Source organism: Podarcis raffonei, chromosome W (genome assembly GCF_027172205.1).
Source record: "Podarcis raffonei isolate rPodRaf1 chromosome W, rPodRaf1.pri, whole genome shotgun sequence".
In the NCBI taxonomy this organism is placed as follows: Eukaryota; Metazoa; Chordata; class Lepidosauria; order Squamata; family Lacertidae; genus Podarcis; species Podarcis raffonei.
In genome coordinates, this window is record NC_070620.1 from 12,075,301 (window position 1) to 12,101,114 (window position 25,814).

The following is a 25,814-nucleotide window of genomic DNA, read 5'->3' on the forward strand; positions in this document are numbered from 1 at the left end:
GATGACGTGTTAATCTATTCGGACAACGAGGAGCAGCATGTCAGAGACGTCCGGGAAGTGCTAAAGAGGCTACAGGAACATCAGTTGTGGGTCAAACTGGAGAAGTGCCAGTTCCACGCCCGAGAGGTCGAGTTCTTGGGATACAGGTTGTCGGACAAGGGCCTAGCTATGGACCCAGGAAAGGTGCAGGCGGTGCTGGAATGGAAGACCCCCAAGACCCGGAAGGACATACAGAGGTTCCTGGGGTTTGGGAACTTCTACCGGAAGTTCATCAAGAACTTCGCCCACTTGACAGCGCCCATCACAGATTGTCTCAGTAGCAAAAAGAAATTCGTCTGGACGGAAGATGCACAGCAGGCCTTTGAAAGGCTGAAGAAGGCCTTCGCTTCGGAAGAGCAGCTCTTGCACGTGGATCTGCAGAAGCCAATGAGGCTGGAGACAGACGCGTCAGACCGAGCTGTAGGGGCGGTGCTACTCCAGCCGGGAGACCAGTCCAGCTGGGTACCGTGTGCGTTCTTCTCGAGGAAGCTGAGCAAGTCGGAGCAAAACTACATGGTCTATGACCAGGAACTGCTTGCAATTTATGAAGCCTTTCGACGCTGGAGACATTTGTTAATAGGGGCGCAGCACAAGATCCAGGTGTGCACGGACCATAATAACCTGGAATACTGGAGGACTGCACGAGTACTCAACCAGCGACAGGTGCGATGGGCTCAGGAGTTCTCCAAGTTTTTCTTCGAGATTCGGTACGTACCGGGAGAGGAAAACGTCAGAGCAGACGCCCTCTCCCGGAAGCCGGAGTATATGGAAAGGGAAGGACCACCAGAAGCCCGACATGTGATCCCCGAGAACCGATGGGTGTGTGGGGGAGTATTAGTAGAGAGACGAGAATTAGCCGGGCTGACGAAGGACGACGAGTTCGCACAAACCAAGATCGGGAACTCAGGAGCACGGGGGGGAAACCATGGGGGTTTTGAGGAGAAAGAAGGGGTACTGTATTACAGGGGAGCACTGTACGTACCAGGGGATGACTTGAGGAGAAGGGTGCTCAAACAGCTCCATGATAACCCGACGGCGGGGCATTTTGGTCAACACAAAACCATGTTGCTGGTCACCAGGCAGTTCTGGTGGCCAAGGGTGAGGGAAGATGTACGGGAGTACGTACGAGGGTGTGACTGCTGCCAGTGAGCAAAGGGGGAGAGGGCGGCGCCAGCGGGGTTACTAGAACCCTTACCCACACCGGGAAGACCATGGGAGGTGGTATCCATAGATTTTATGACCGATTTGCCCAAGTCAAGGGGGAAAACAGCCGTCATGGTGGTTGTCGACCTGTTAACAAAAATGTGCCACTTTATCGCTTGCTCGCATGTGGTGACAGCAGAGGAAACGGCCAGGCTGTTTGTGGAGCACATCTTCAGGCTGCATGGCGCCCCCTTGAGGGTTTTGTCAGACCGAGGGAAGCAATTTACTTCCAGGTTCTGGAGGAAGCTCATGAGCTTGCTGGAAGTCGAGGTAAGCTTCTCAACGGCCAGACACCCGGAGACCAACGGGCAAGCGGAAAGAGCGAACAGTATACTCCAACAATACCTACGCTGCTATGTCAGCGAGAGACAGAACAATTGGGTAGAGAAACTAGCGTTGGCTGAATTTGCGTACAATAACGCGGAACATGTGTCCACGGGAATGAGCCCGTTCATGGCCAATCATGGGTGTCACCCCAGGGACTTCCCAGGGGGAGGGGAGGAGAGGTGGAGTGTGCCGGCAGCGGAGCAGTTTGTGCAAGAAATGGAGGCCTTACACCAACAACTTAAGATGAACTTGGAACGGGCCAAGGAAGTGTATAAGAGGCAGGCCGACAAACACCGTAGGGAAGGAGAAACCATACGGGTAGGGGACCGGGTGTGGTTGTCGACTCAAGGGTTACCGTTCAAGGGGGGTTGCAAGAAGTTGCGGCCAAGGAGGCTGGGACCTTTCGAGGTGACACAGCAGGTTAATCCCGTGGCCTTTAGACTCAAGTTGCCGACCAGCATGAAACTATACCCGGTGTTCCATAGATCCCTACTCTCTCCGTACAGGGAGGGACTGGAATTGCCGGGGCGAGAGAGAGTGGTCCCCATTCACCCACACGTGGAGGAGAGGGAATTCAGTAGTCAAGCCAGGGAAATACTCGATTCAAGATGGCGAGGGGGGCAAGTGGAGTATTTGGTGGCTTGGGAGGGGGAACCAGAATCGGAAAACACGTGGGTTCCTGCGGAAAACATCAGGGATGAGTATCTCCGGCGAGAGTTTCACGGCAGGTTCCCTAGGAAGCCCAAACCCACATCGAGGTTCTGGGAGGAGCAATTTGGCACCACAGATGAGGAAGAAGATTTTATGGGGTTTCCTGTTAGGATATTTCCGTTCCACCTTAAAAGGGAGCAGGATGTTTGTATAACAGCCTGCATAATTTCCTGTCTCACAGGATGTTTATGTTGTCTGTTCCTTTTGTTTTCTGCTGTTTTGCCTGAGCAGTCGGAGCAGACGGTCATGTCTTCTTTGTTCTGACCAACGCTGAATAAACTGTAAATATGCATGTTCTGCTCTCATGCTTGTGCAACTTTTTGCTGTGTGAATTCTGCTGTTAGAGTGTGCACTAAGCCTGAGGCTTAGTGTCGCTAAATTGCTGGTACTGCGTGACTACGGGAGGTCGATGGATCGTCCGGCACGGAGCTTGGGGGCTCAGATGGACTTTATCTCCCTGGCAGTATCCCAACAACAGGTTTCGGGCCCAGATTCACGGCACTTGCAGGAGAGTAAGACAGCGACAGACTGCTGAAAGGTATGTGCTGGAAAAGTGAAAGCAGAGGCTTTTCTGGATGCCGCGGAATACGTCTTTGATTTCCGGCAAAGACTAATTGGCCTGGGAGCCGAGCCAGAGGCATCGTGATTTATGGGCTGCCGAGATAAGACGTCTTAGAAGGCATAACGGCTCACGTAAAAAGCTGGAATGGAGATTTTCCAAGCTTCGGAGGCCACTGAGTGCCCAAAGTTAAATTGGCACAATTATCAGACCTGGGCAGAATGGTGTGAGAGTATGCTGCGTCAGTTTGGAGTATGGCATACTGTCTCTGAAGCCAATCCAGTTCCTCGGACAGAGAAATGGCAGGGCCAGAATTTGAGGGCCGTTGATATTATAGTCTTATCCGTCTCTCTGGAGGAAATAAAGACGCTTGCTGGAAATCTCACGGCACGTGACATGTGGGATGCTTTGAAAAAGGCCCACCAGCCAATAATCCCAGCCCAGTGTTTGAATGCATCGGAGGTCCTGGCTGTTCCCCAGAATGCTAGTGAGTGCAGGGATGCTGAGGGCACCGATTGCATGCTGCAGGGGGAGAAGACTGCCACGTCATCCCAGGCAGCATTCCAGCCTCCAGGGGGAGCCAAGGAGTCGGCAGCTGAGAGCTCTGTTTCTCGTGAGAACCAAGGTCAGAGCGTTTGCAGAGGCCGGAAGGCCAGATGTAAACAAATGAAAAAGCCTGCAGATGGCCAGGAGCGGGGGGGCAAGTTGCAAAAGCCCACGCCAGTGGAAAACAAGGCTATGTTTGCTGGCACAGCTCCACCAAAGGCTAAAGGCACGTCTGATGGCCAGGAGCAGGGGGGCAAGTTGCAAAAGCCCACGCCAGTGGAAAACAAGGCTATGTTTGCTGGCACAGCTCCACCAAAGGCTAAAGGCACGTCTGATGGCCAGGAGCAGGGGGGCAAGCTGCAAAAGCCCACGCCGGTGGGAAACAAGGCCAAGGCCAGGTTTGTTGTGGACTCTGGGGCGACGCGCCATCTCACCAAAGACCGCCATCTGTTTATCTCCTTCACACCTCAAGATGGAGAGGTCCACCTGGCTGATGGAAGGACTTTGCAAGCTACAGGAGTTGGGACTGTGAAACTTGCAAGTCTGCATACTACCATCAGCAATGTACTTTTTGTTCCAGGAGCTGCGGACAATTTGCTTAGTGTACCACAGCTGAATGGGCGTGGTTTTGAGGTTTCCTTCAAGAGGACTGTCTGTGTCATCAGAAAAGGCAAAGAGGACATTTTGCATGCAAAGTTGATGGATGGTTTGTTCTGTCTAACTTATGATGACAATGCTGTTATATCTGATGCTGATACTTGTTGTGTTGCACAAACTAACAAGGTTCTTCATGCAGGATGCATTCACGATGCACATAGAAGATTTTGTCACCTCTCTTGGCAAGCGCTAGCCAAGATGCCTGAGTTGGTTGAAGGTTTGGACATCAAACCTTGTAAATTTCACATGAAATGTGTATCTTGTGCAGAGAACAAGGTGAAGGTTGCTCCAAAAGGCAAGGAGTCTAGCAGGCAGGCTTCCAAACCCTACCAGCTAGTTCATGCAGACCTGGTAGGTCCTCTAGCGCCCTCTTTGGGAGGAGCAAGGTACTTCATGGTTCTAATTGATTCTTTTTCCAGGTACATTCATGTGTTTATGCTCGAGCAGAAATCGCAAGCATTTCCTAAGTTCAAGGCATTCTGTGCTTGGTTGGAGAATGCTCACGGTAAACGTATCGGTTGTCTGTTTACTGATCGAGGCGGGGAGTTCACTTCTCAGCAGTTTGAAGCTTTCCTGACTGAGAAGGGAATCCAGCATGACTTGTCAATGCCTAGATCGCCATGGATGAATGGGCTTGCGGAGAGAGCAAATCAAACGTTGCTGCAAGGGATAAAAACCTTGTTGCATGATGCCAATCTCCCTGAGAAGTTTTGGGGGGAGGCTCTGGCGAATTTTGTTTATTCTTTTAACAGGAGACTGTCATCACCTATTGGCTGCACTCCCTATGAGAAGATGTTTGGTAAGAAACCTAATGTCAAGCACTTGAGAATCTTTGGTTCTGACATGTGGGTGCACACCCCACAAAGCAACAAGCTTGGGAAGCGTGGGGCACATGGTTTGTTCATGGGGTACGAAAAAGGTGCATACAGGGTATGGATGACTAACTCTAAATCCATAAAGTTCACAAGGAGTGTTGAGTACAATCCTAAGTGGGGGGAAAATGTGGGAATTTTCCAGAGGTACCCAGAGGAAGATGTAGGTGATGTGACGAAAGCAGATCATGCTGAGGAAACTGAGGATGATGATGATGATGATGATGATCAGAGTTCGAATTCCAGTTCAGTGGGCAGCGCTGCTGCTGCTGTCAGTGACAGTGATGACACAGCAGACTACAAGAGCGCAAAGGCCTCAGTCAGACCATCTGATGAGTCTGACAATGAACTGGAAGAACCACTGTTCACCATTGGTCATTTTTCTCCTAAGAAGGAGGAGATGAGTCCAGAAGACTTGCGTCTGGTTCGCAGGTCTGAAAGGGCGACCAAAGGCAAACCTCCAAAGAGATTTGCTGATGAGTTTGCTAAGACGGCAACTGCTGTTCTTAGTAGCTCAGAGAAGGTGTGGGAACCTTCAAGCTTCAAAGAGGAACAGGAGTTAACCTCTAAAGATGCTGAGCCATGGCTTAATGCCATGAAGGCTGAAGTTGATTCCTTAAACAGGAACCAAACTTGGGAGCTGGTACCGGTAGTCCCAGGGATGAGACTGGTTGGCAGCAAATGGGTCTTCAAGGCCAAGACAGACCAGAATGGCAAGGTTGTCAGACACAAAGCCAGATTGGTTGCCAGAGGTTTTTCACAGGTACCAGGGCAGGATTACCACGAGACCTACTCACCCACGGTCAAATATGAGAGCATTCGGCTGATGCTCAAGATCGCTGCGGAGGAGAAACTGCATGTTTCCCCTCATGACATTAATACAGCTTTTTTGTACGGGATTTTGGGGGAGGAGCTGTACATGCTTCCACCTGATGGAATGCAAATACAGAAGGGAATGGTCTGTAAACTGCGGAAATCCTTATATGGTCTCAAGCAGAGTGCCAGGTGTTGGAACACAAAACTCACTGAAACGTTGTTTTCTCTAGGTTTTCACCAGGGCAAAGCTGATCCATGTGTGTTTGTCAAGGAGGAGGGGCAAAACAAACTGTATTGTTTATGTTTTGTTGATGATCTTCTGATGTTTTGGAAGAATCAGGCTTTCTACCAAAGCACCCTAGCTCAACTGAAGGAGCACTTTGACATGAAGGATCTTGGTGAGGTATCCAACTATCTTTCTCTGCAGGTGGAGAGGGACCAAGCAGGTAATTTTCTGGTACACCAAACACAGAAAATTACTGATGTATTAACCAGGTTGAATTTGGTTGATGCAAACCCAGCAGACACACCGATGGTGACAGGTTACCAGGTAGATAGTACTGCTGAAGCGTTTTCTGACATAACGCTGTACAGATGCATTCTAGGCAAGTTAAATTTCATTGCTAGATGCTCAAGACCTGACATTGCTGTAAGCACTAACCTGCTGAGCAGACATGCTAACAATCCTACTGTTCAGGATTGGAAAGCTCTGAAGCGCATAGCCCGGTATTTGAAAGGGACTTTGCACTACAGGCTGAGGTTCACCAGTCAGAAGACTGGAGGTCTTGAAATCTTTGCAGATGCAAGTTTTGGAAGTGACACCACGGATGGTACAAGCACTTCTGGAGTATGCTACATGTACAACCACTGCCTGTTTGACTGGTTGTGCAAAAAGCAGACGACAGTTAGCCTAAGTTCCTGTGAAGCAGAACTCAATGCTCTGTCATTTTCACTCATGGATTGTGAATGGTTGATGCAACTGTTTAAGGACATTGGGGTTTCTGTGAAATGTCCTATACAAGTGTATCAAGACAATAGATCTTGTTTGGCTTTGCTGAACTCGGAGAGTTGCAAGCAAAGGACCAAGTACTTGCAGATTAAGCTACATCGTGCAAGAGAGTGTATTCAGAAAGGACTCATTCAGGTGTCCTACATGCCAGGAAATGAAATTCCTGCTGATCTGTTGTCTAAGGTTGTTAACAGAGAACAACTTAAGGTTTACGCACAAAGGTTGCAATTGGGTTGAACCACAGGTACTACAGGTTACGCGGAAAGGGGGAGGATGTTAGGATATTTCCGTTCCACCTTAAAAGGGAGCAGGATGTTTGTATAACAGCCTGCGTAATTTCCTGTCTCACAGGATGTTTATGTTGTCTGTTCCTTTCGTTTTCTGCTGTTTTGCCTGTGCAGTCGGAGCAGACGGTCATGTCTTCTTTGTTCTGACCAACGCTGAATAAACTGTAAATATGCATGTTCTGCTCTCATGCTTGTGCAACTTTTTGCTGTGTGAATTCTGCTGTTAGAGTGTGCACTAAGCCTGAGGCTTAGTGTCGCTAAATTGCTGGTACTGCGTGACTACGGGAGGTCGATGGATCGTCCGGCACGGAGCTTGGGGGCTCAGATGGACTTTATCTCCCTGGCAGTATCCCAACATTTCTGGCCTCCGAAGAGGAGGAAGGAGAGGTATCCGGGGGAGAGGAATCGGACTGGGAAGAGTACCCTGTGCGAAGAGATAGCAGCAGGTGGAGAGAAATGTTTGAATCTTCGGAGGAGGGAGATAGCTCCTTCCAGGGATTCCCCGCATCACCGTCAGGGGAAAGGGAGGAATTTAGGCCAAAGGAACAGAACGGAGGTGAGGGGGGTCCTGGAGGGGAGGTGGATGTCAGGGAACTGCCATCGGAGCCTAGAGTGGAGGTAAGGCTCCCTAACGATGCAGGAGAAGGGACCAGCAGGGAGAGAGAGCAAGCTTCCTTTGAGGAAGGAAATAGGAGGGACACCAGGAAGCAAGGGGAGACTGCGGAGGGAGGGCTCCAAGACTCTTCCACAGAGAGCAGCGGGGAGAGCCCAGGACCTCCATTGGGCACGCCCACTCTGCGCAGGAGACTTCCGTGCAGAGAGGCTAGGCGGAGACTTGGGGTGAAAGAATTTTTATGCTGGAAGAAGTTCAGAAAACGCCCACTGACGGATTCTGCCAGTGACTGACACAGCCATGGAGAAAGGGCTGTCCAGCCAGGGAAAGGTTTAGCCAGGCAACGTTGCCTAGAGCTGCAGCACCCCTTATGCACAAGCAACCCCCAATTCCCTTTACATTACCCTTCGATCAAAAGAGGAAAGAGATAAAATATTGAGTCTGCACTTCCAGAATACCTTGAAAATAAACGAATCAAGAGCGGAGATATTTAAGGATATCCCGAAATATCTTTTGGTCTAACTACGGAGATTTGGTGACCCTGCTGAAAGGTAATAGAATCATTTTTAGGTGGGAATTCCCCCAAGGACTATCTTTTACCTTTAAAGGTAAAAAGTTTAAAATAAGATCAGTGGAGGATAAAGAAAAATTTCTGAGAGACCACGGAGAAGACCTGCAAAAAGAAGGTGAAGAAGAGCTAAGAGCCCTAAGACCAGGAATACTAGACAAAGCACCACTACCTTTGGGACTGGACAAGTTAGAAAAAGTGATACCACCGTCAGAACAAGAGGATTTACTGGGAGCAGTTGGAGGAAAAGTGATTTAAATACATCATGTCTCTGCAACTATTAAGCTGGAACATTCATGGACTTAACTCCCCGGAAAAAAGCAAGTAAGTCTTTCATTTATTGAAAAAGGAACAATTGGACCTGATTTATTTATAGGAAACACATGTGATGAGGCTACACAGGAAAATTCTGATTAATAAAAGACTGGGCCAAGAGTTTATTTCATCGGACAAGGTTAAAAAGCGAGGAGTAGTTATTTATGCAAAAGAGAGCCTATCACCGAAATTTGTTTTTAAAGATGATCAAGGAAGATTTGTTGCAATTGAAATTCAAACATGAGGAGAAAAATTTCTGATAGTAGGAGTATATGCACCGAATGAGGGGAAATCTGAATTTTTTAAGAAGTTGCATGAGACTTTGCTGGATTATATGGACTACAACATTATTTTGATGGGAGATATGAACGGAGTGGTATCCACAAACATGGACAAATCACAGAGACAGGTAGTTACTAAAGATGGCAGACTACCAAAAACTTTCTTTGAACTGACTGACAATATGGACTTGATTGACATTTGGAGAACTAGGAATCCCTTGGGTAAAGAGGGAACCTTCTTTTCTGAAGCCAAAATGACATGGACAAGAATTGACCAAATCTGGATAACTAGAGGACTGGCACCTAAGATTCGAAAAGTAGAGATCTGCCCTAAAACGTGCTCCGACCATAATGCCGTGAAAATGGAGATGAAATTAACACCAACCGGTTCCTTCAGATGGAGGATGAATGACACCTTGTTTAGAGATCAAGAGGTTATTAAGAAGGCCCAAAAAACTTTGAGAGACTATTTTGAGATAAATTTGAACACTACCATTGAAAAAAGAGTAATCTGGGACGCAAGTAAAGCAGTTATGAGGGGGTTTCTGATTCAACAGAATTCAATAAAAAAGAGAGCTCAAAATGAGAAAAAAGAGAAAATTTTGGGAAAAATAAAAGAGGGCGAGAAGAAATTGAGAGTGAAACCAAATTCACAAGAGATTCTGAGAGATATAAAGTTATATCAAGTGCAATATATGAAGATGACGAATCAAGAAATTGAATGGAAAATTAAACAAATGAGACAAAGGACTTTTGAATCGGCTAATAAATGTGGGAAATTGTTAGCTTGGCAAATGAAAAAAGACAAAAGCTTAACACTATTACCAATCTGGAAGTGGAAGGAAAGAACATTCAGAATCCAGTAGAAATTAGAAAATGTTTCCAGAGGTACTACACACAAGGGCCACAGAAAGAGATTGATATAGACCAATTTTTAAAAACAAATGGATTACAAAAAATCTCTCAAGAAAACAAGACAATGCTGAACTACAAAATTACAGAACAGGAGGTAGAAGGTGCCATCCAGAATATGCAGTTGGGCAAATCTCCAGGGCCGGACGGTTTAACCTCAAAATACTACAGAACTTTGAAGGACTGGATAATTCAACCACTAAAGGAGGTTTGCAATGAAATTTTGGAGGGGGGAAAAGCGCCAGAGTCGTGGAAAGAAGCATATATTACACTTATACCGAAAAGTGAGTCTGAAAAGACACAACTTAAGAACTACCGCCCCATATCCCTGCTTAATGTGGATTACAAAATATTTGCTGACATTTTGGCTAAAAGATTAAAAAAAGTACTAGTGGAAGAGATTCACAAGGACCAAGCTGGCTTTCTCCCAGGTAGACACTTGATGCGGAGAAAGCCTTTGATAATATTTCTTGGAGTTTCATGAAGAAAAATCTTCAGGGGATGGGGGTTGGTCAAGGGTTTGAAAATGGTATAAGTGCAATTTACTCAGAACAAAAGGCCAAACTAATAGTTAATAATGTGGTGGCAGAGGAATTTAAGATAGAGAAAGGGACACGACAAGGCTGTCCAATTTCCCCATTGCTCTTTATTTCATCCTGGAGGTTCTACTAAATATGATCAGAAGGGACCGTCTGATCAAAGTTATAAAGGTCGGAGCCAAACAATATAAACTGAAAGCTTTTGCAGATGATTTAGTACTGACTTTACAGGAGCCAGAATCTAGTACCAAAAGAGTACTAGAAATGATTCAAGAATTTGGTCATGTGGCAGGGTTTAAGTTGAACAAGTCAAAAACTAAAGTTCTTGAGAAAAATTTAACACCAATTGAGAAAGAGAGGTTTCAGAATGAGACAGGTTTAACATTGGTTAAGAAAGTGAAATACCTGGGGATTAACATGACAGCTAAAAATGGGAATTTATTTAAAGACAACTATGAAAAATGTTGGTCAGAAGTGAAAAAGGACCTAGAAATATGGTCAAATTTGAAGCTTTCCTTGTTGGGGCGAATTGCTGCTATAAAGATGAATGTATTGCCAAGAATGTTATTTTTGTTTCAATCATTACAAATATTGGACAAAATGGACTGTTTCAAGAAGTGGCAGAGAGACATTTCTAGATTCGTCTGGCAGGGCAAGAAGCCCAGAATAAAATTTAAAATACTACCTGATGCAAAGGAAAGAGGTGGATTTGCCCTGCCAGACCTTAAACTTTATTATGACTCAGCAGCATTCTGCTGGTTGAAAGAATGGCTGCTTCTTGAGAACACAGACATTTTGGATCTAGAAGGTTTTAATAATGTTTTTGGGTGGCATGCATATTTGTGGTATGACAAGGTTAAAGCACATAAAGTATTTAAAAACCATATTGTCAGGAAAGCATTGTTCAATGTCTGGATAAGATATAAAGACTTACTTGAAAACAAAACCCCAAGGTGGTTGTCACCGATGGAAGCAAAGGCTCAGAAAAAGCTCAATATGGAGGCCAAGTGGCCGAAATATTGGGAAAATTTGGAGCAAGAAGGAGACAAATTGAAATTGCAGAGTTTTGAGAAATTAAAAGATAAAGTGCGAGACTGGCTTCACTATTATCAAATAAGAGAGGCTTATAATTTGGACAAAAAAAATGGCTTCCAGGTGGAAAAATCAAAGTTGGAAACAGAATTGTTAGATCCCAAAACTAAGATACTTTCAAGAATGTATAACTTGCTGTTAAAATGGAACACTCAGGACGAGACGGTTAAATCAGCTATGATTAAATGGGCACAGGATCTTGGACATAATATTATGTTTGCTGACTGGGAACAGTTGTGGACCACAGGTATGAAATTTACGGCATGTAATGCCTTAAGAGAGAATATTATGAAAATGATTTACAGGTGGTACATGACACCAGTCAAGCTTGCAAAAATCTATCATTTGCCCGATAATAAATGTTGGAAATGTAAAGAAAATGAAGGTACATTCTTTCACCTTTGGTGGACGTGCCCAAAGATTAAGGCTTTCTGGGAGATGATCTATAATGAAATGAAAAAGGTATTTAAATATACCTTCCTGAAGAAACCAGAGGCCTTTCTTTTGGGCATAGTCAGCCAATTGGTGCCAAAGAAGGATAGAACTTTATGTATGCAACAACAGCAGCAAGGATACTGATTGCAAAGTATTGGAAGACACAAGATTTACCCACACTGGAAGAGTAGCAGATGAAGGTGATGGACTATATGGAATTGGCAGAAATGACTGGCAGAATCCGAGACCAGGGAGAAGAGTTGGTGGAAGAAGACTGGAAGAAATTTAAAGACTATTTGCAGAAATACTGTAAAATTAATGAATGTTAAAATGATGTTGGATTGAAAATAAGTGGCATTGGTAATAAGATTAATAAGAATATGCAAATATGGATTGATAATGGATGAAAATATATAGTTATAATAGGTTAAGATATGGAGTAAAGATAAATGAAAGAGGGTAAGGATTTGCTGAAATGCTTGTCGCGTATTCCACGCAGCGCTTTCAGCGAGACACTAAGAGTTCCAGGTTTTTCCAGTGCAGTCTTTTTTAATGTGAGCTATATACAGGCATTTACAAAAGAAACAGTCCATACAGAGTACTTACAAACGAATACTCTCCACCACAGCACCACCACACTACAGCACAACCACCACACCACTGTACAACCACCACCCCCACTGTTAAACAGGCTTTCCTTTTAAAACAGGTGATAGCCAATCACACTAATCACACTCCTGCTGAGTCACTCTGACCCAGCAGAGTATTGCATCATCCTGTTGAAGCCTGCAGACTTATCCAGTATCCTGCGAATCCCCAACACTCCTCCTTAAGTCAAAGGCTTGAGACCTAATAATTCTCTTAAGTCTCGAAATTTAGGAGCATCCAAACATTTTGTATACAAATCTGCCACATTACATTTTGTGTTACAGTGCTGTACCTTTAACACATTTCTTTCCAAAGCATTTTTCACATTTCCGTATCTTATAGCAATATGTTTACTCTTGCTTTTAAAGTTCTGTTGGTTGGCAAGCTGTTGTGCAGCCATGTTGTCACTTAGCACAGTGATTGGCATTTCAGAAGGTATTCCAAGCTCTTTTGTTAGGCAAGCAAACCATTCCATTTGTGATACACATTCGCTTATGGCTGAGTACTCTGCTTCACAAGTACTTGTGGCAACAAATGTTTGTTTCTGGGATTTCCACTGAACCAGGGCATTTCCAATATATATGGCATAGCCAGTGGTAGACTTTCCATTTTCTCTGTCCCCCCCAGCTGGCATCAGCGTATGCATACACTTGCTGATCATATCCTGTATCCAGCACCAGTTTGTAATCTTTTGTGCCTTTCAGATACCTTAGGATTCTTTTAAGTGCTACCCAATCTCTCTGAGCCGGGTCTGCACTTCTTTGGCTTAACATGTGCACTGCCAATGTTATGTCGGGTCTTGTCCAACAACTTAAATATAACAGAGAACCCAACAGAGAATGAAACGCTGTTGCATTCTCACATTTTTGCCCTTCTGGTTCATTTTTGTACTGGGTAGTTATGGGAGTGTCAGTCTCATTTGCCCTCTCCATTCCATATGTCTTCAGTAACTTTTCGATTTTTTCCTTCTGACTCAGAGAGTAGACGCCCTCTTCATTTCTCTGAACCTCTACTCCTAAGTAATTCTGAATCTCTCCCAAATACTTCAGTTTGTATTTGTTACCTAGGCTGTTTATAAACCAAGACACTTGCTTTTGTGCAGTTGTTACTAGACAGATATCATCAACATACAAAAGTAAATAACAAACACTTCCTTGCACCATTGCTGAATATAAACAGGAATCAGCCAGGCTTTGTTTGAATCCCATCTTTTTCAAAGTTGTGTCTATGCATTCATGCCATAGACGTGCACTTTGGTGTAAACCGTATAGTGCCCTTTGCAGTTTTAACACCATGCTGTCTTTTTCCAGCTCATAACCTGGTATTTGCTGTAAATACACCTCGGCATCAATAGGAGCATTTAAATATGCTGAGGCAACATCAAAATGATTAACTTTTAACCCTCTCAGACTTGCCATTGCTAAAACTGATTTTACTGTTTCAGCCTTTGCTGTTGAGGCAAACACTTCATCATAATGTATCATTTTCCTTTGTGTAAAGCCCCTTGCAACCAACCTGGCTTTCCTCTGACAACTACCATCAGCCAGCTTTTTCACTTTAAAAACCCACTTACAGCTTATGGGCTTTTTACCTTCAGACAATTCTGTAGGTACAAAGACATTGTTGTTTAGCAGAGAGTTATACTCTGCCTGCATTGCCTTTAACCACGCCTCTTTTTCTAGAGTAGGTAACTCTTGCACTTCTTCAAAGTTTTCTGGCTCAGTTACACAAACCTGGTTTATGGTGGCTGGGAACCCATAACGGTCTGGAGGTTGACCTTTATTACTCCTTGCAGACCTCCTTGGTTCATTAATCTCACCCCCTGGGCTACCTTCAGGACTGCTTTTGGGGTGGATTGACTCTGTAGATCTACCTCCTCCTGTCCCTGTTGCACTTTCTTCTCTCCCCTGCTTTATGCTAGCAGCTGGAGAAAAATGCTCAGTCTTTACCTCCTCCCTTTCAGTTTCTCTGGGAGAGCTGCCAATTCTCAGCTTTGTTTCAACTGCCTTATCAGGTATGCTCGGCAGTAAAACTTTTTCTGGCAGCAGGTTTGCATGTATCTTGGGCCAATTTCTTTGCTCATTAAAGCTGGCTGATCGACTATAACTCAAAAGATTTTTATCATCTTCAAACCTGTAGGCTTTCGTACCACTTTCATACCCAAGAAACAGCAACTGCTGTGCCCTTTTCCCACCTTTTCTTCAGTTTTTTTACAGGTATGTCAACCCACGCCTTTGTCCCAAAGATTCTCAAATGTTGCAAACTGGGACTTTTGTTATAGAGAATTTTATAGGGTATGTCATCTAGTACCCTTGACCACAAGCGATTCCCAATATAATTTGCGGTCTTAATACTCTCAGCCCAGTACTTAATTGGAAGATTTGCATCTGCTAACAATGCTTTCATTTGTGTCTGCAAGACACCTCCCCTACGCTCCACTACTCCGTTCTCCTGAGGCGTCGCCACATTGGTAAGCCTATGTTTAATCCCTTGGGAACGCAACCAGTTTCTTAGGGAGCTTGCCATAAATTCTCCTCCCCTGTCTGTCTGAATAGAGCACACCTTTTCGCCAAGTTGCCTTTCTACCCTTCTTACCCAGAACTTCAAAGTTTGGGCAACGTCAGACTTTTGCTTTAATGGATAGACCCAGCCAAATCTAGAATAGTCATCCACTAGGATCAAACAATACTTATTGTGGGAGACACTTGGTGGAAAAGGACCAGTTACATCAGCATGAATCAACTCCAGTGGTTTTTTGGTTTCTCTCTGGCTTGCTCTTGCTACTGGGCAAGCCCTGCTTTTAACCTCCTTGCAGATATTGCAGTCTAAGTAATTATCACAACTTTTAATGTTTTTCATTCCCCCACACAACTCTAATGTTTTGTTCAGCACCTTAAAGCTAGCATGAGCCAGACGCCTGTGCAGGAGATGAATACACATATCATGGGTTGGGACATTTTGCACATTCGCAACCTTAGACTCACACTGCAGTACATACATATTAGTTCTAAGCTTAGCATTTGCCAACACTGCCCCATTTTGCTTTATCTGGCACTGATCTCCCACAAAGTTTACTTCAAAGCCTGCTTTTGCCAAGTCAGGAATGCTCAGGAGATTGTTTTGCAAACTAGGCACACACAACACATTCCTGAATGTGTGTCCCAGCTGTGGGAACACAACCTCCCCCTCACAGACTACATTAGCTTTCTGGCCCGTAGCAAGACTTACATGTTTTTTGTTTGAAGCCCTAGCATCAGTTAGCAGTCCTTTTCTTTTACAAAAGGTTTGAGAAGCTCCACTGTCCAGAACCCACAGCTCTTCATTTTCTTAACCATCTGCAGACACCCAAGTGGTAGACTCCTTCTGCTGCCTCTTGTGCTTCTGCTGTTTTTGTTGTTTTCTTGGGGAGTCCCGCAGCAGATGTCCACTGGACTTGCAGCAAAAACACCTTTTTACTTTGCTGACCACCGGCTGGTCTGCAGCAGCTCCTCCTGGCTGTTTCTCCGGCTCCCGACACCCCTGCTCTTCCCAGCTGTTGTTCCCTCTGGGATGCTCCAACAGCTGGGCTGAGGTCATCTTTCGCTCTGCACGCCTGTCCTCCTCTGCATACAACCGTCCGGTAACGTATTCCAGAGTCAGCTTATCAGTCTCTACCGACTCGAGGGAGTTGACCAGCATATCATAGCTGTCATCAAGGGAACTCAGGACTATAAAGACTTTGTCCTCTTCCCCCACAGGCCTCCCTCTTAAGGCTAGCTCCTGGAAACAGCCTGTTAGGAATTTTAGGTGGCTTACCAGGGAGTCCCCCGGTTTCTTCCGACACCGGTACAGTCTCCTGGTCAGTGTTATCAGTGAGCCAGCTGTCTCTCGCACATGGACAGCCTTGAGCGCATTCCACGCCTCACTTGCCGTCACCTTATCAGCTACGTAGACTAGCTGGCTGTCGTCCACTCTAAGGATGATCGTAGCCAAAGCTTTCTCATCCCTTTCATCCTCCTCAGGGGGCTGCGGTGGATCTTCCACCACTTTCCACAGGCCCTCACGCTTGAGGAAGTGTTGCATGCGGACTGACCAGATGCTGTAGTTCGTGGCCGTCAGCTTCTCCAGCAACACACCAGTTCTGGACTGCTCCATCCCTGCAGCTCACCTCCAGCACCCACGGCTAGATAACTGCCACCTGCACTCTTGCGCAGCGGAAGCATGCTGGGCCCATAACCCTGTCGCGTATTCCACGTGGCGCTTTCAGCGAGACACTAAGAGTTCCAGGTTTTTCCAGTGCAGTCTTTTTTAATGTGAGCTATATACAGGCATTTACAAAAGAAACAGTCCATACAGAGTACTTACAAACGGATACTCTCCACCACAGCACCACCACACTACAGCACAACCACCACACCACTGTACAACCACCACCCCCACTGTTAAACAGGCTTTCCTTTAAAAACAGGTGATAGCCAATCACACTAATCACACTCCTGCTGAGTCACTCTGACCCAGCAGAGTATTGCATCATCCTGTTGAAGCCTGCAGACTTATCCAGTATCCTGCGAATCCCCAACAATGCTTTTCTAAACGGGAGTACAAAAAGGGGAGGTGTGAGGAGGTCAAGGAAATAAGTAAACGAGCCTAAAGATATTGAAAAATGGATTTATTTTTTAATTTTTTTCTTTTTAGCTATTAGTTTTTTCCTTGCACTCTGTATCTCTCTTTTTTCCTTTTTTTTCTCTTTCCTATGTGTGTTTTCTAGTTTGTTAATTTTTGTTTTAATTTTCTATGGTTTTTTTGTAAAACTTTATTCTGTAAACTTATGGTTTTTTTGGTAAAACTTTAATAAATATTTCATTAAAAAAAATAGATAGAAGCGTGAAAAGAAGAAAACTTAAGCAGGGGAAATTACCAAGAACATTTAATAATCTGGTGGAAAATCTAGATCTGATAGACATCTGGAGACATAAAAATCCAACAACGAAACAATATACACACCTGTCAGAACCACACCAAAGTTGGGCCAGATTGGATCAAATATGGGTCTCAAGAGAATTAACATTAAGAGCACTTAAATGTGAAATCCAACCCAGAACTCTTTCAGATCATAGCTCAGTAACGTTGGAGATAAAAAGCAGATTACAAGGAACATACAGATGGAGAATGAACGATTATCTTTTTGAAAATGAGGAAATAATTGAGAAGGCCAAAAGAACGTTAAAAGAATATTTTGAGATGAATTTAAATAAAGAGACTAATATAGAGATAGTTTGGGATGCCAGTAAGGCAGTGTTAAGAGGATTTTTAATTAATCAGAACAGCCATGGGAAAAAGTTAAGAGAGCAAAAAAGAAGAAGAAATACTCAATCAATTAAGAGATTGTGAAAGAAAACTAGCAATAAATCCAGCTGAGGAGCAGGTTAAACAAACTTATAGAATATTACAAACGCAATACTCAAATTTAGTAGGCCAAGAAGTAGAATGGAGAATCAAGATATGGAAGCAAAAATTCTTTGAATCAGCAAATAAAACTGGAAAATTATTAGCGTGGCAATTATGAAAAAACAAAAAAACAAAATATGATCAACAAATTAAGAATAGAAGAGCAAATTGTGGAAGAACCTAAGAAAATAAAGGAAAATTTCATCAAATTTTATGGAAAATTATATAAAAGGGAAAAAGAAGACAGCACAGAAATAAAGAAATGTTTAGGAGAAAATAGACTAAAAGGATTAACAGAAGAAGAAATAACACAATTAAATAATCCTATAAAATTTGAAGAAATCCAGGATGCGATAAAAAGAATGAAATTAGGAAAGGCTCCAGGGCCTGACGGCCTTTCAGCTAAATACTACAAAGTTCTAGAGGAATATTTAGCCCCAGTGCTGTGCGAAGTAGCGAATAACATCTTAAGCGGCGGAAAGACACCAGACTCATGGAAGGAAGCCTATATTACATTAATATCTAAGCCTGACACAGATAAATTAGATATGAAAAACTACAGACCAATATCATTATTAAATAATGATTATAAATTATTTGCGGAAGTAATGGCCAACTGTCTTAAGAAATGTTTAAGAAACCTTATCCATACAGATCAAGTCGGATTCTTACCCAATAGACAATTAAAAGACAACATAAGACATATAATTAACATCATTGAATATCTAGAGGCCAAGAATGAAATACCTGCGGCACTCATTTTTATTGACGCCGAAAAGGCCTTCGATAATGTATCTTGGCAATTCCTTGTAAGATGTCTAGAAACAGTAGGGATAGAGGGCGCCTTCCTGGAAGGGATAAAAGCTATTTACTCAAGCCAGAAAGCAAAATTGATTATTAATAATGATTTAACTGATAGAAGAGAAAGAGGAGGTTTTGTGGTACCGAATTTGAAACTGTATTACGAGGCCTCATGCCTCTGTTGGATTAAAGAATGGATTGTAATAAAAAACACTGACCTACTAGATTTAGAAGGCTTTAACACCAGATTCGGCTGGCATGCATATTTGTGGCATAATAAAGCAAAAGTACATAAGGAATTATCCAGTCACATCATTAGAGGACCTCTGCTAGAGGTTTGGGAAAGAAATAAAAATCTTCTTGAAAGGAAAACTCCCTGGTGGTTGTCACCAATAGATATTTTAACAATTAAAAAAAACAAACATAGAAGGTAAGAGATGGACATATGAAGATTTATTGGTGAGAACAGAAAAAGGTTGGCAGATCAAAACGTATGAAGAACTAGGAGATAAATTAACAAGTTGGTTACAATTCCATCAAATTAATGCACTGTGGACAGAAGATAAAAAGATCGGGATAAACGAAAAAAAATCAAGATTCCAGATAGAAATACTGGAAGGAAATTCAAAACTCTTATCAAAAATGTATAATCAACTGTTAGAATGGGATCCGAAGGACGAGGAAATAAAAGAAGTTATGGTGAAATGGGCGATAGATCTGGGATATAATTTGGAATACGATAGTTGGATTAAGCTCTGGAATAAAGATATGAAGTTCACTGCTTGTGTTGCCTTAAGAGAAAACATGGAAAAAATGATGTACAGATGGTACATCACCCCTGTAAAATTAGGAAAAATCTATAAGAATGGAGATAAAATGTGCTGGAGGTGTAAAAACAAGGAAGGTAGTTTTTACCACATGTGGTGGACTTGTGAAAAAATCAAGAACTTCTGGGAGCTCATTTATAATGAACTAAAAAAAAAAATGTTTAAATATACTTTTGTTAAAAAACCTGAAAATTTTCTTCTGGGAATGATTGGCAATGAAATAAAGAAAGAGGACCAGACCTTATTCCAGTACGCAACAGCTGCTAGAATTTTAATCGCCCAAAATTGGAAATCAACCAATATCCCAACAGTAAGAGATTGGCAAAGTAAGTTATTTGAATATTCAGAATTGGCAAAATTAACACAAAAAATTAGAGACCAGAAAGAAACAAAGTTTATTAAAGAATGGAATAAATTCATAACCTATATTGAAGTAGATTTAAAAAATCCAAAGATCACAGTAGGCTTAATATAACCCCTCGACATACAAAAGTTTTAAAGAAAAACTGCGGGGGGAAATGTATTACATAACCCAAAATTGAGGTGGAGGGAAGTCAATAATTTACATGTTTGTCTTTGGTTTTTTTTTGTTTTCTTATAATTAAGTTATGTTGTTCTTATTATTGTTTCTTTTCCCGTGAAGAATTTATTTTCTGTACATATGTCTGTATATGTGTGTATGAAAATTAATAAAGAGAAATTTAAAAAAAATCAATGCCCACCATTCAGTTTACAGTAATCGATGTTTCTATCAGGTAATCAATATATGTTGTTGGAAAAACATTTTTTTATCTTAAAAACATATTTAGGATGATATGTGTTGACAAAAATCAGCTGATAATGCCACAAAAATGTAATCGATTTTGTCACAAGATCTGATTTTTTTTCAAATCAACATAGCACAAAAACCTGACCTGATGGAGAGAAACGGATGCCATTTCCTGATGCAAAAATACCCTAAAGCAGTTGTAGAAATCTAGACAACATTCAAAAAGTAAAAAATTGTTGCCCAGTGAATCAGAGGCATACTGCCTTTTTTTTTTTTTGCTATAAGAAATTAATATCGAGGCATTTCTCTTTCCCTCTCTCTCTCTCTCTCTCTCTCTCTCTCTCTCTCTCTCTCTCTCTCTCACACACACACACACACACACACTTTTGACAATGCTCTTCAAAATAGCAACACATCTTTGCCAAAAGCAGCTGCCATCTCTCCCTACAAGTGTAGCAGCCAGCAAATCAATATCTTCCGCAGCCCTTCTGAGCTCTGAAGCCAGTGGAACAAGCACATTCATTAAACTAAAGAAGCCTTTTTGGGGACAATTTTCAATCATTCATGCACACCAGTTGAGGCTCCAGCAGGCCCCCTGCAGGCAATAATCATCTTCCCCAAATGCCACATCTAAATTAAAATAGGGCATTGAGTCAATATTGCTTGAATAAAGATGTGACTCTAGATTTGTAACGTGATATAGTTAAGCAGAATCTGGCTGGATTCGACTGAAGGGCTGTCTGGCTCAGCATCCTTTTCTCACAGTGGCCAATCAGATGACTCTTCGGAGCCCATGAACAGCAACAGCCCTTTCCACTTTGGCCCCATTTTCTTGAAACCACTTCCATCATTAAATAACCCTTTTCAGTATACAAAATGCTTGAAGGTTCACTTTGCCCTCCCAGCACCACTGTGAGTTAGGCTTGAGACAGGTCTAGGCATGCAGCAGAGTGAGGTGCAGGCTGAGGGAGGACAGATCTGGTTTACATAAATCAAGAAAGACACCCTGGTTTTCTCAAATTCATCCTTTATTTCTGCAAACTTCTTTGTACTCTACTACGGTACGTCAAGCCCTCTAACAATGCTTTTTCCCAAATCCCAGCCAACCAGCCTTTCTCCAAAAGCTCCAGTGTCTTCCAGTGATTGGCTAGTTCCAGATGTGAAGCTGCAAGTTTCTGACTGGACTATTTTAGTATCCTCAGACTGCCCAATCACCAATAAGGCTAAAGCCGGGTCAGAGAAGATAGAAATGTTTTTAAATAAATGCCTTCTCTAAGGTTGTTTGCACTAATTCTTTGGTTATTTATGCATCCTGCCCCACCTTTCCTCAACTGGGTGCCAGAAGCCTCATTGAAATCTAGATAGATCACAGTCTGTCATTAACCACAGAAGGAAACCAAATCAGTATGGTTGTAAACTCTTGATAATCCTAATAATTTCTGAAACACCACACACACACACACACACACACACACACACTTGTATAGTGTCCTGAGTAGATTAAAAATGATTCTAAATTCCCCACCCTCTTTTTTTTCTGGGCAGGAAATCCGGCACTTACACCAATACGTGAAATTTGCTGTTCAGGATGTGAATGATGTCCTGGATTTGGAGTGGGATCGGCACCTGGAGCAGCAAAAAAAGCAGAAGTGAGTTTTAAAGCTTACTTCTTAGCTAAGTGATACTCAAAAAACCAAGTGTCTTCTCGGACTTCCGGGTTAGCGCCATCGCCTAATGGCGGATTCCCTCCGAGCTCCGGAGGGAATCGGCTTAGTAGGGGTCGGGTCCTGCCGCGGCGGCGACGCGGGGACCCTCAGAAACCACAGGCGCTGAAGCCTGTGGACCTGGTGACTCGGCGGGCACCATTTGCGCCCCCCGACCCGCGAAGGAGAGCGGTGCGGTGCTGTGAGTCGACTGCTTCCCCTACTGAGTGAAGCTGCATGCCATGGGCGGAGAGCGCTGACTTCTTTCTCTGAACATTTGGACTAAAAGTAACAACCCGTGAGTAATACGGAAATTGGACTTAAAAAGAGAATTTTTTTTTGGGGGGGGGGATTAGGTACGACCGGGTAAGGTGCAAAGAGGAAGTCCGCCTACCCGCCTTGTAAACATCTTAAAGCAAGGATTTTATAACTAAGGTTGAGAGAACACCTTTCTCTTTGGTGGATAAAAGCAATTAATTCCACGTTTTGGCAATATAAGTGATTGTGCTGGAGGATAAGAGCTAATATTGAGAGCGGAATTGTCACCCCCCCCCCAGGACCCGGGAGCGATCGGTGAGAGAGCCTGCGGAAGAGACATAGAAGACTTTGACAGCTGTCAAACTAGCTGTCAAAGTTGGGAAAAAGGAGAACTTTGTTCCTGTTGTCTTTGCTGGTTATATTTGTTACAATTTGGTAACAAATTGTTAAAAATAAAGAAGAAAAGGCTAACTTGACTTTTGGGTTGGAACTGGAAGATACTAAGAAACCAGAATCCCTCTAGAGGGGGTTCAGGACATTACAAAAATGGCTGTAAAGTGGAAAAACACTGGCTGAACTGGAGAGGACTTTTTTTCTCTTGGGAAAGTTACAAGAACAAAGTGATGTTTTGGCTACAAATGTTACAATATTGAATGGAACAGTAAATAAAGTTACTGAGCCTGGGAGGGACTTGACTCAAGTCTTTGCAACTGAACAAAAAAGTTTTGCAGTTGAACTAAAAATCTCTGCAGCTGAACAAGAAAAGAAATCTGAGAAATTTGAGAATGTGATGAAAGAGAAACATGATGATTTGATGGAAAAGGAAGGAGGAGCTATAATGCCACAGATGATTAAGGAGAGCCAGAGGCCGGTTAAGATGGATACAAAGGAAAATAAGATCAGGATGATGAAAATCTGGTTTGAATTGAAGAATGGAGAATGGAGAGATCTCCTTATGTGGAGATCTGAAGACCTATGGAATACAAACCTGGCTAAAGTGGAAACTGGAGCTTTTGGGACATTTGGACTTAAGAGAAGCAAGAAACAAGATTTTGGCTCCACTTTTAAATATGGAGGCCTGGCTGGAAGAAACATGGACCTTATTGGGACAGAGCTTCTTCGAGATTTGGTGCTCAATATAAAGGACCATCAAAAAAACCGGCAGAGAGGAATTGAGAGAGAATTAAGAGCCTCGGACATGAGGTCGCCAGGCTGACAGCAGATAGACTGATGGACTTTTGTTGGGGTTCGAAACCGGGAAAGGGGGGGTGGGGCTTTGGGAATCCAAAGGGTGTACAACTATGTTCTGTTTTATTTAATTTTGTTTTGCCACTAACATAAAAATGGGGAATTCGTGGAAGGGAATTGGGGTCGACCTTAGAAAAAGATTTTTAAGAATAAGTACTGATGTATAAAGATTGAGGTTTATAAGTTAAAATTGGTTAACTAAAATGAATTAAAGAAAATAAGGTAAAGTTTGGGGACAAGAACTTGCTGAGCTAAAAATTGGAACTGGAATACAAGAAGGGGAGGTGTGGGGAAGTCAAGGAAATTGGTTATTGATAGTAAGAAATGTAAATTTTATGTGTTTTTAATTTTTTTTTGTTTTTTCTTTATTTTTTGAAAATTTCAATAAATATTTATTTAAAAAAAACAAAAAAACCCAAGTGTCTTCTCGAGGCTGAGCTCCCTGTTTCCCATCAAAAATATCAGGTTATTAGTTTCACTCAAGGAATAGTTCAGGCTACAGGTTCACCTCATTTGCTATCCTTTAACCATAGGGTTGGTTGGAGGTGTTGAATGGTCACTGTAAAATGTGAAGGTTCATTATTGTTTCACAAGTTGTGTATGTCTTTAAGGGCCAGGGCAAATAACGAGACCCAGTCTTACAGCTGTGAAACATAGCAGGTGCTGCTAGGTTGTGTTAATTAAGCTGTGTCAGCATTTGGGCATAGTATATAAGGAGCAGCACCTAGCTCCCTCATCACCCTGGGGGTTGGGTTTGTTGTTGATGTATTTAGTGTATAAGGAGTTTTTGTTATTAAAACCTTGTTTAAGTTTTTTTTTAGTCCCTTTTTAATGCATGGTCTCCCCAGCAAGCTCTCTGCAGCGCTACTAAACTGCAAATAGCCAACATCTTTGGTTATGGGCCCAGCTGCTGAGTGGATGACTGCATATTTTTGGATTCTGAGAAAGGTTTGAAAACGCTTTCTCCTGTTGGTGTAGTTCTGTGGGTCTGGAAGAGTTCCAGAATGGTTGACCGGGTTCCAGAAGCTGAGAAGGCTCTGGTCTTCCCACAGCTGACAGATGAGAACTATAGTTTATGGTCTTTTCGGGTGGAGGCACTTTTGACCTCTAGAGAAGTATGGACCTATGTAACTGATGACCCTCCTGACCCTGTGACTAATGCTTGGTCGAAAGGAGATGCAAAAGCCAGGGCGATAATTAATTTGGCAGTCAGCGACCAGCAAGTAGTCTATATAAGGAATAAGAAAACTGCCAAAGAAATGTGGGACAGTCTTGCAGCAGTGCATATTAGAAAAGAGTTGGTGTCTGCATTGACGTTTTTCAAGCAGCTGTACCAGACGAAGTTGCAGCCTGGTGCTGATTTGGCAGCACACTTGAGACGTTTGGAGGCTATACGCGGTGAATTAATTAGAAGGGACATGGAAATCCCTGGTATTCAGTATGTTTTTATCATTCTTTGTTCCCTTAATGAGGACTTTGGTGGTATAGCTAGCCAGATATCTGCCGTTCCACCAGCACAATTAACTGTGGAAGGGGTAACGGCAAGATTAATGGGCGAGTTGGATAGAAGGGAGGCTTGTGCCATAAGCTCTCCTATTTCCAGAAGTAATGAGGAATGCCATATGCAAACTTGTGGTGATACAACTGCATTTAAAGCTGCCAAGCGTTGTTGGTTCTGCAATAAGCAAGGACATTTTGCAAAGGACTGCAGATCCAAAAGAAAGCAAAGTACTCCCAAGTCGGTTTCTGTTCGTCAATCACAGTCGTCAGCCCAGCAGCCGACATCGTATCGTAAAGACAGAAATGAGCCGCGAGCTTTTCATGCTCGGACAACAGATCGTAAAAGAATTAAAGGTGCCAAGTGGAATTCTTTTATTGTGGACTCAGGTGCATCCCAGCACATTTGCAACGATCGAAGCTTGTTTATTTCTTTCGAAGAGGAAATTGGTAATGTACATTTAGCCAATTCACAAGTCCTGCAGTCGCTTGGCAGGGGTACGGTTAAACTTGACTCTTTAAACATTACGATAGCAAACTGCATTTACTGCCCGTCAGTGGACAATTTATTATCAGTAAGGTGTTTTGCTCGTCAAGGCATAACTCTGCGTTTCTTAAAGTCAATGTGAGTTTTTCGATGGGACCAAATGTCTATTGTATGCCCAGGACTCTGATGGTTTATATAGACTGTATTTTCGCACCTACTCCCAATCGCCTATAAATTGCAGAGCAGCACAGTCAAGCCAGGGGTTGAGGAATGTCAGGCCACATTCCGGGTGTGTCCATGAGACGGTGTGTCTTCTAGGACATCTGAATTTTGCTGATGTAATTAAGACAAAGAATATTGTTAATGGC

The 25,814-nt window shown here is 43.1% G+C and overlaps 1 protein-coding gene across 1 annotated transcript in view; it reads left to right on the forward strand.

Annotated features, from left to right (window-relative positions):
* LOC128406129 (nuclear pore complex protein Nup214-like) overlaps nucleotides 1-25,814 on the forward strand; it is a 55,445-nt gene that overhangs the window by 17,280 nt on the left and 12,351 nt on the right. Inside the window, exon 6 of the mRNA XM_053373150.1 lies at nucleotides 21,799-21,902. Within this exon, the coding sequence (XP_053229125.1) occupies nucleotides 21,799-21,902 (104 nt within the window). The remainder of the gene's footprint in view (nucleotides 1-21,798; nucleotides 21,903-25,814) is intronic.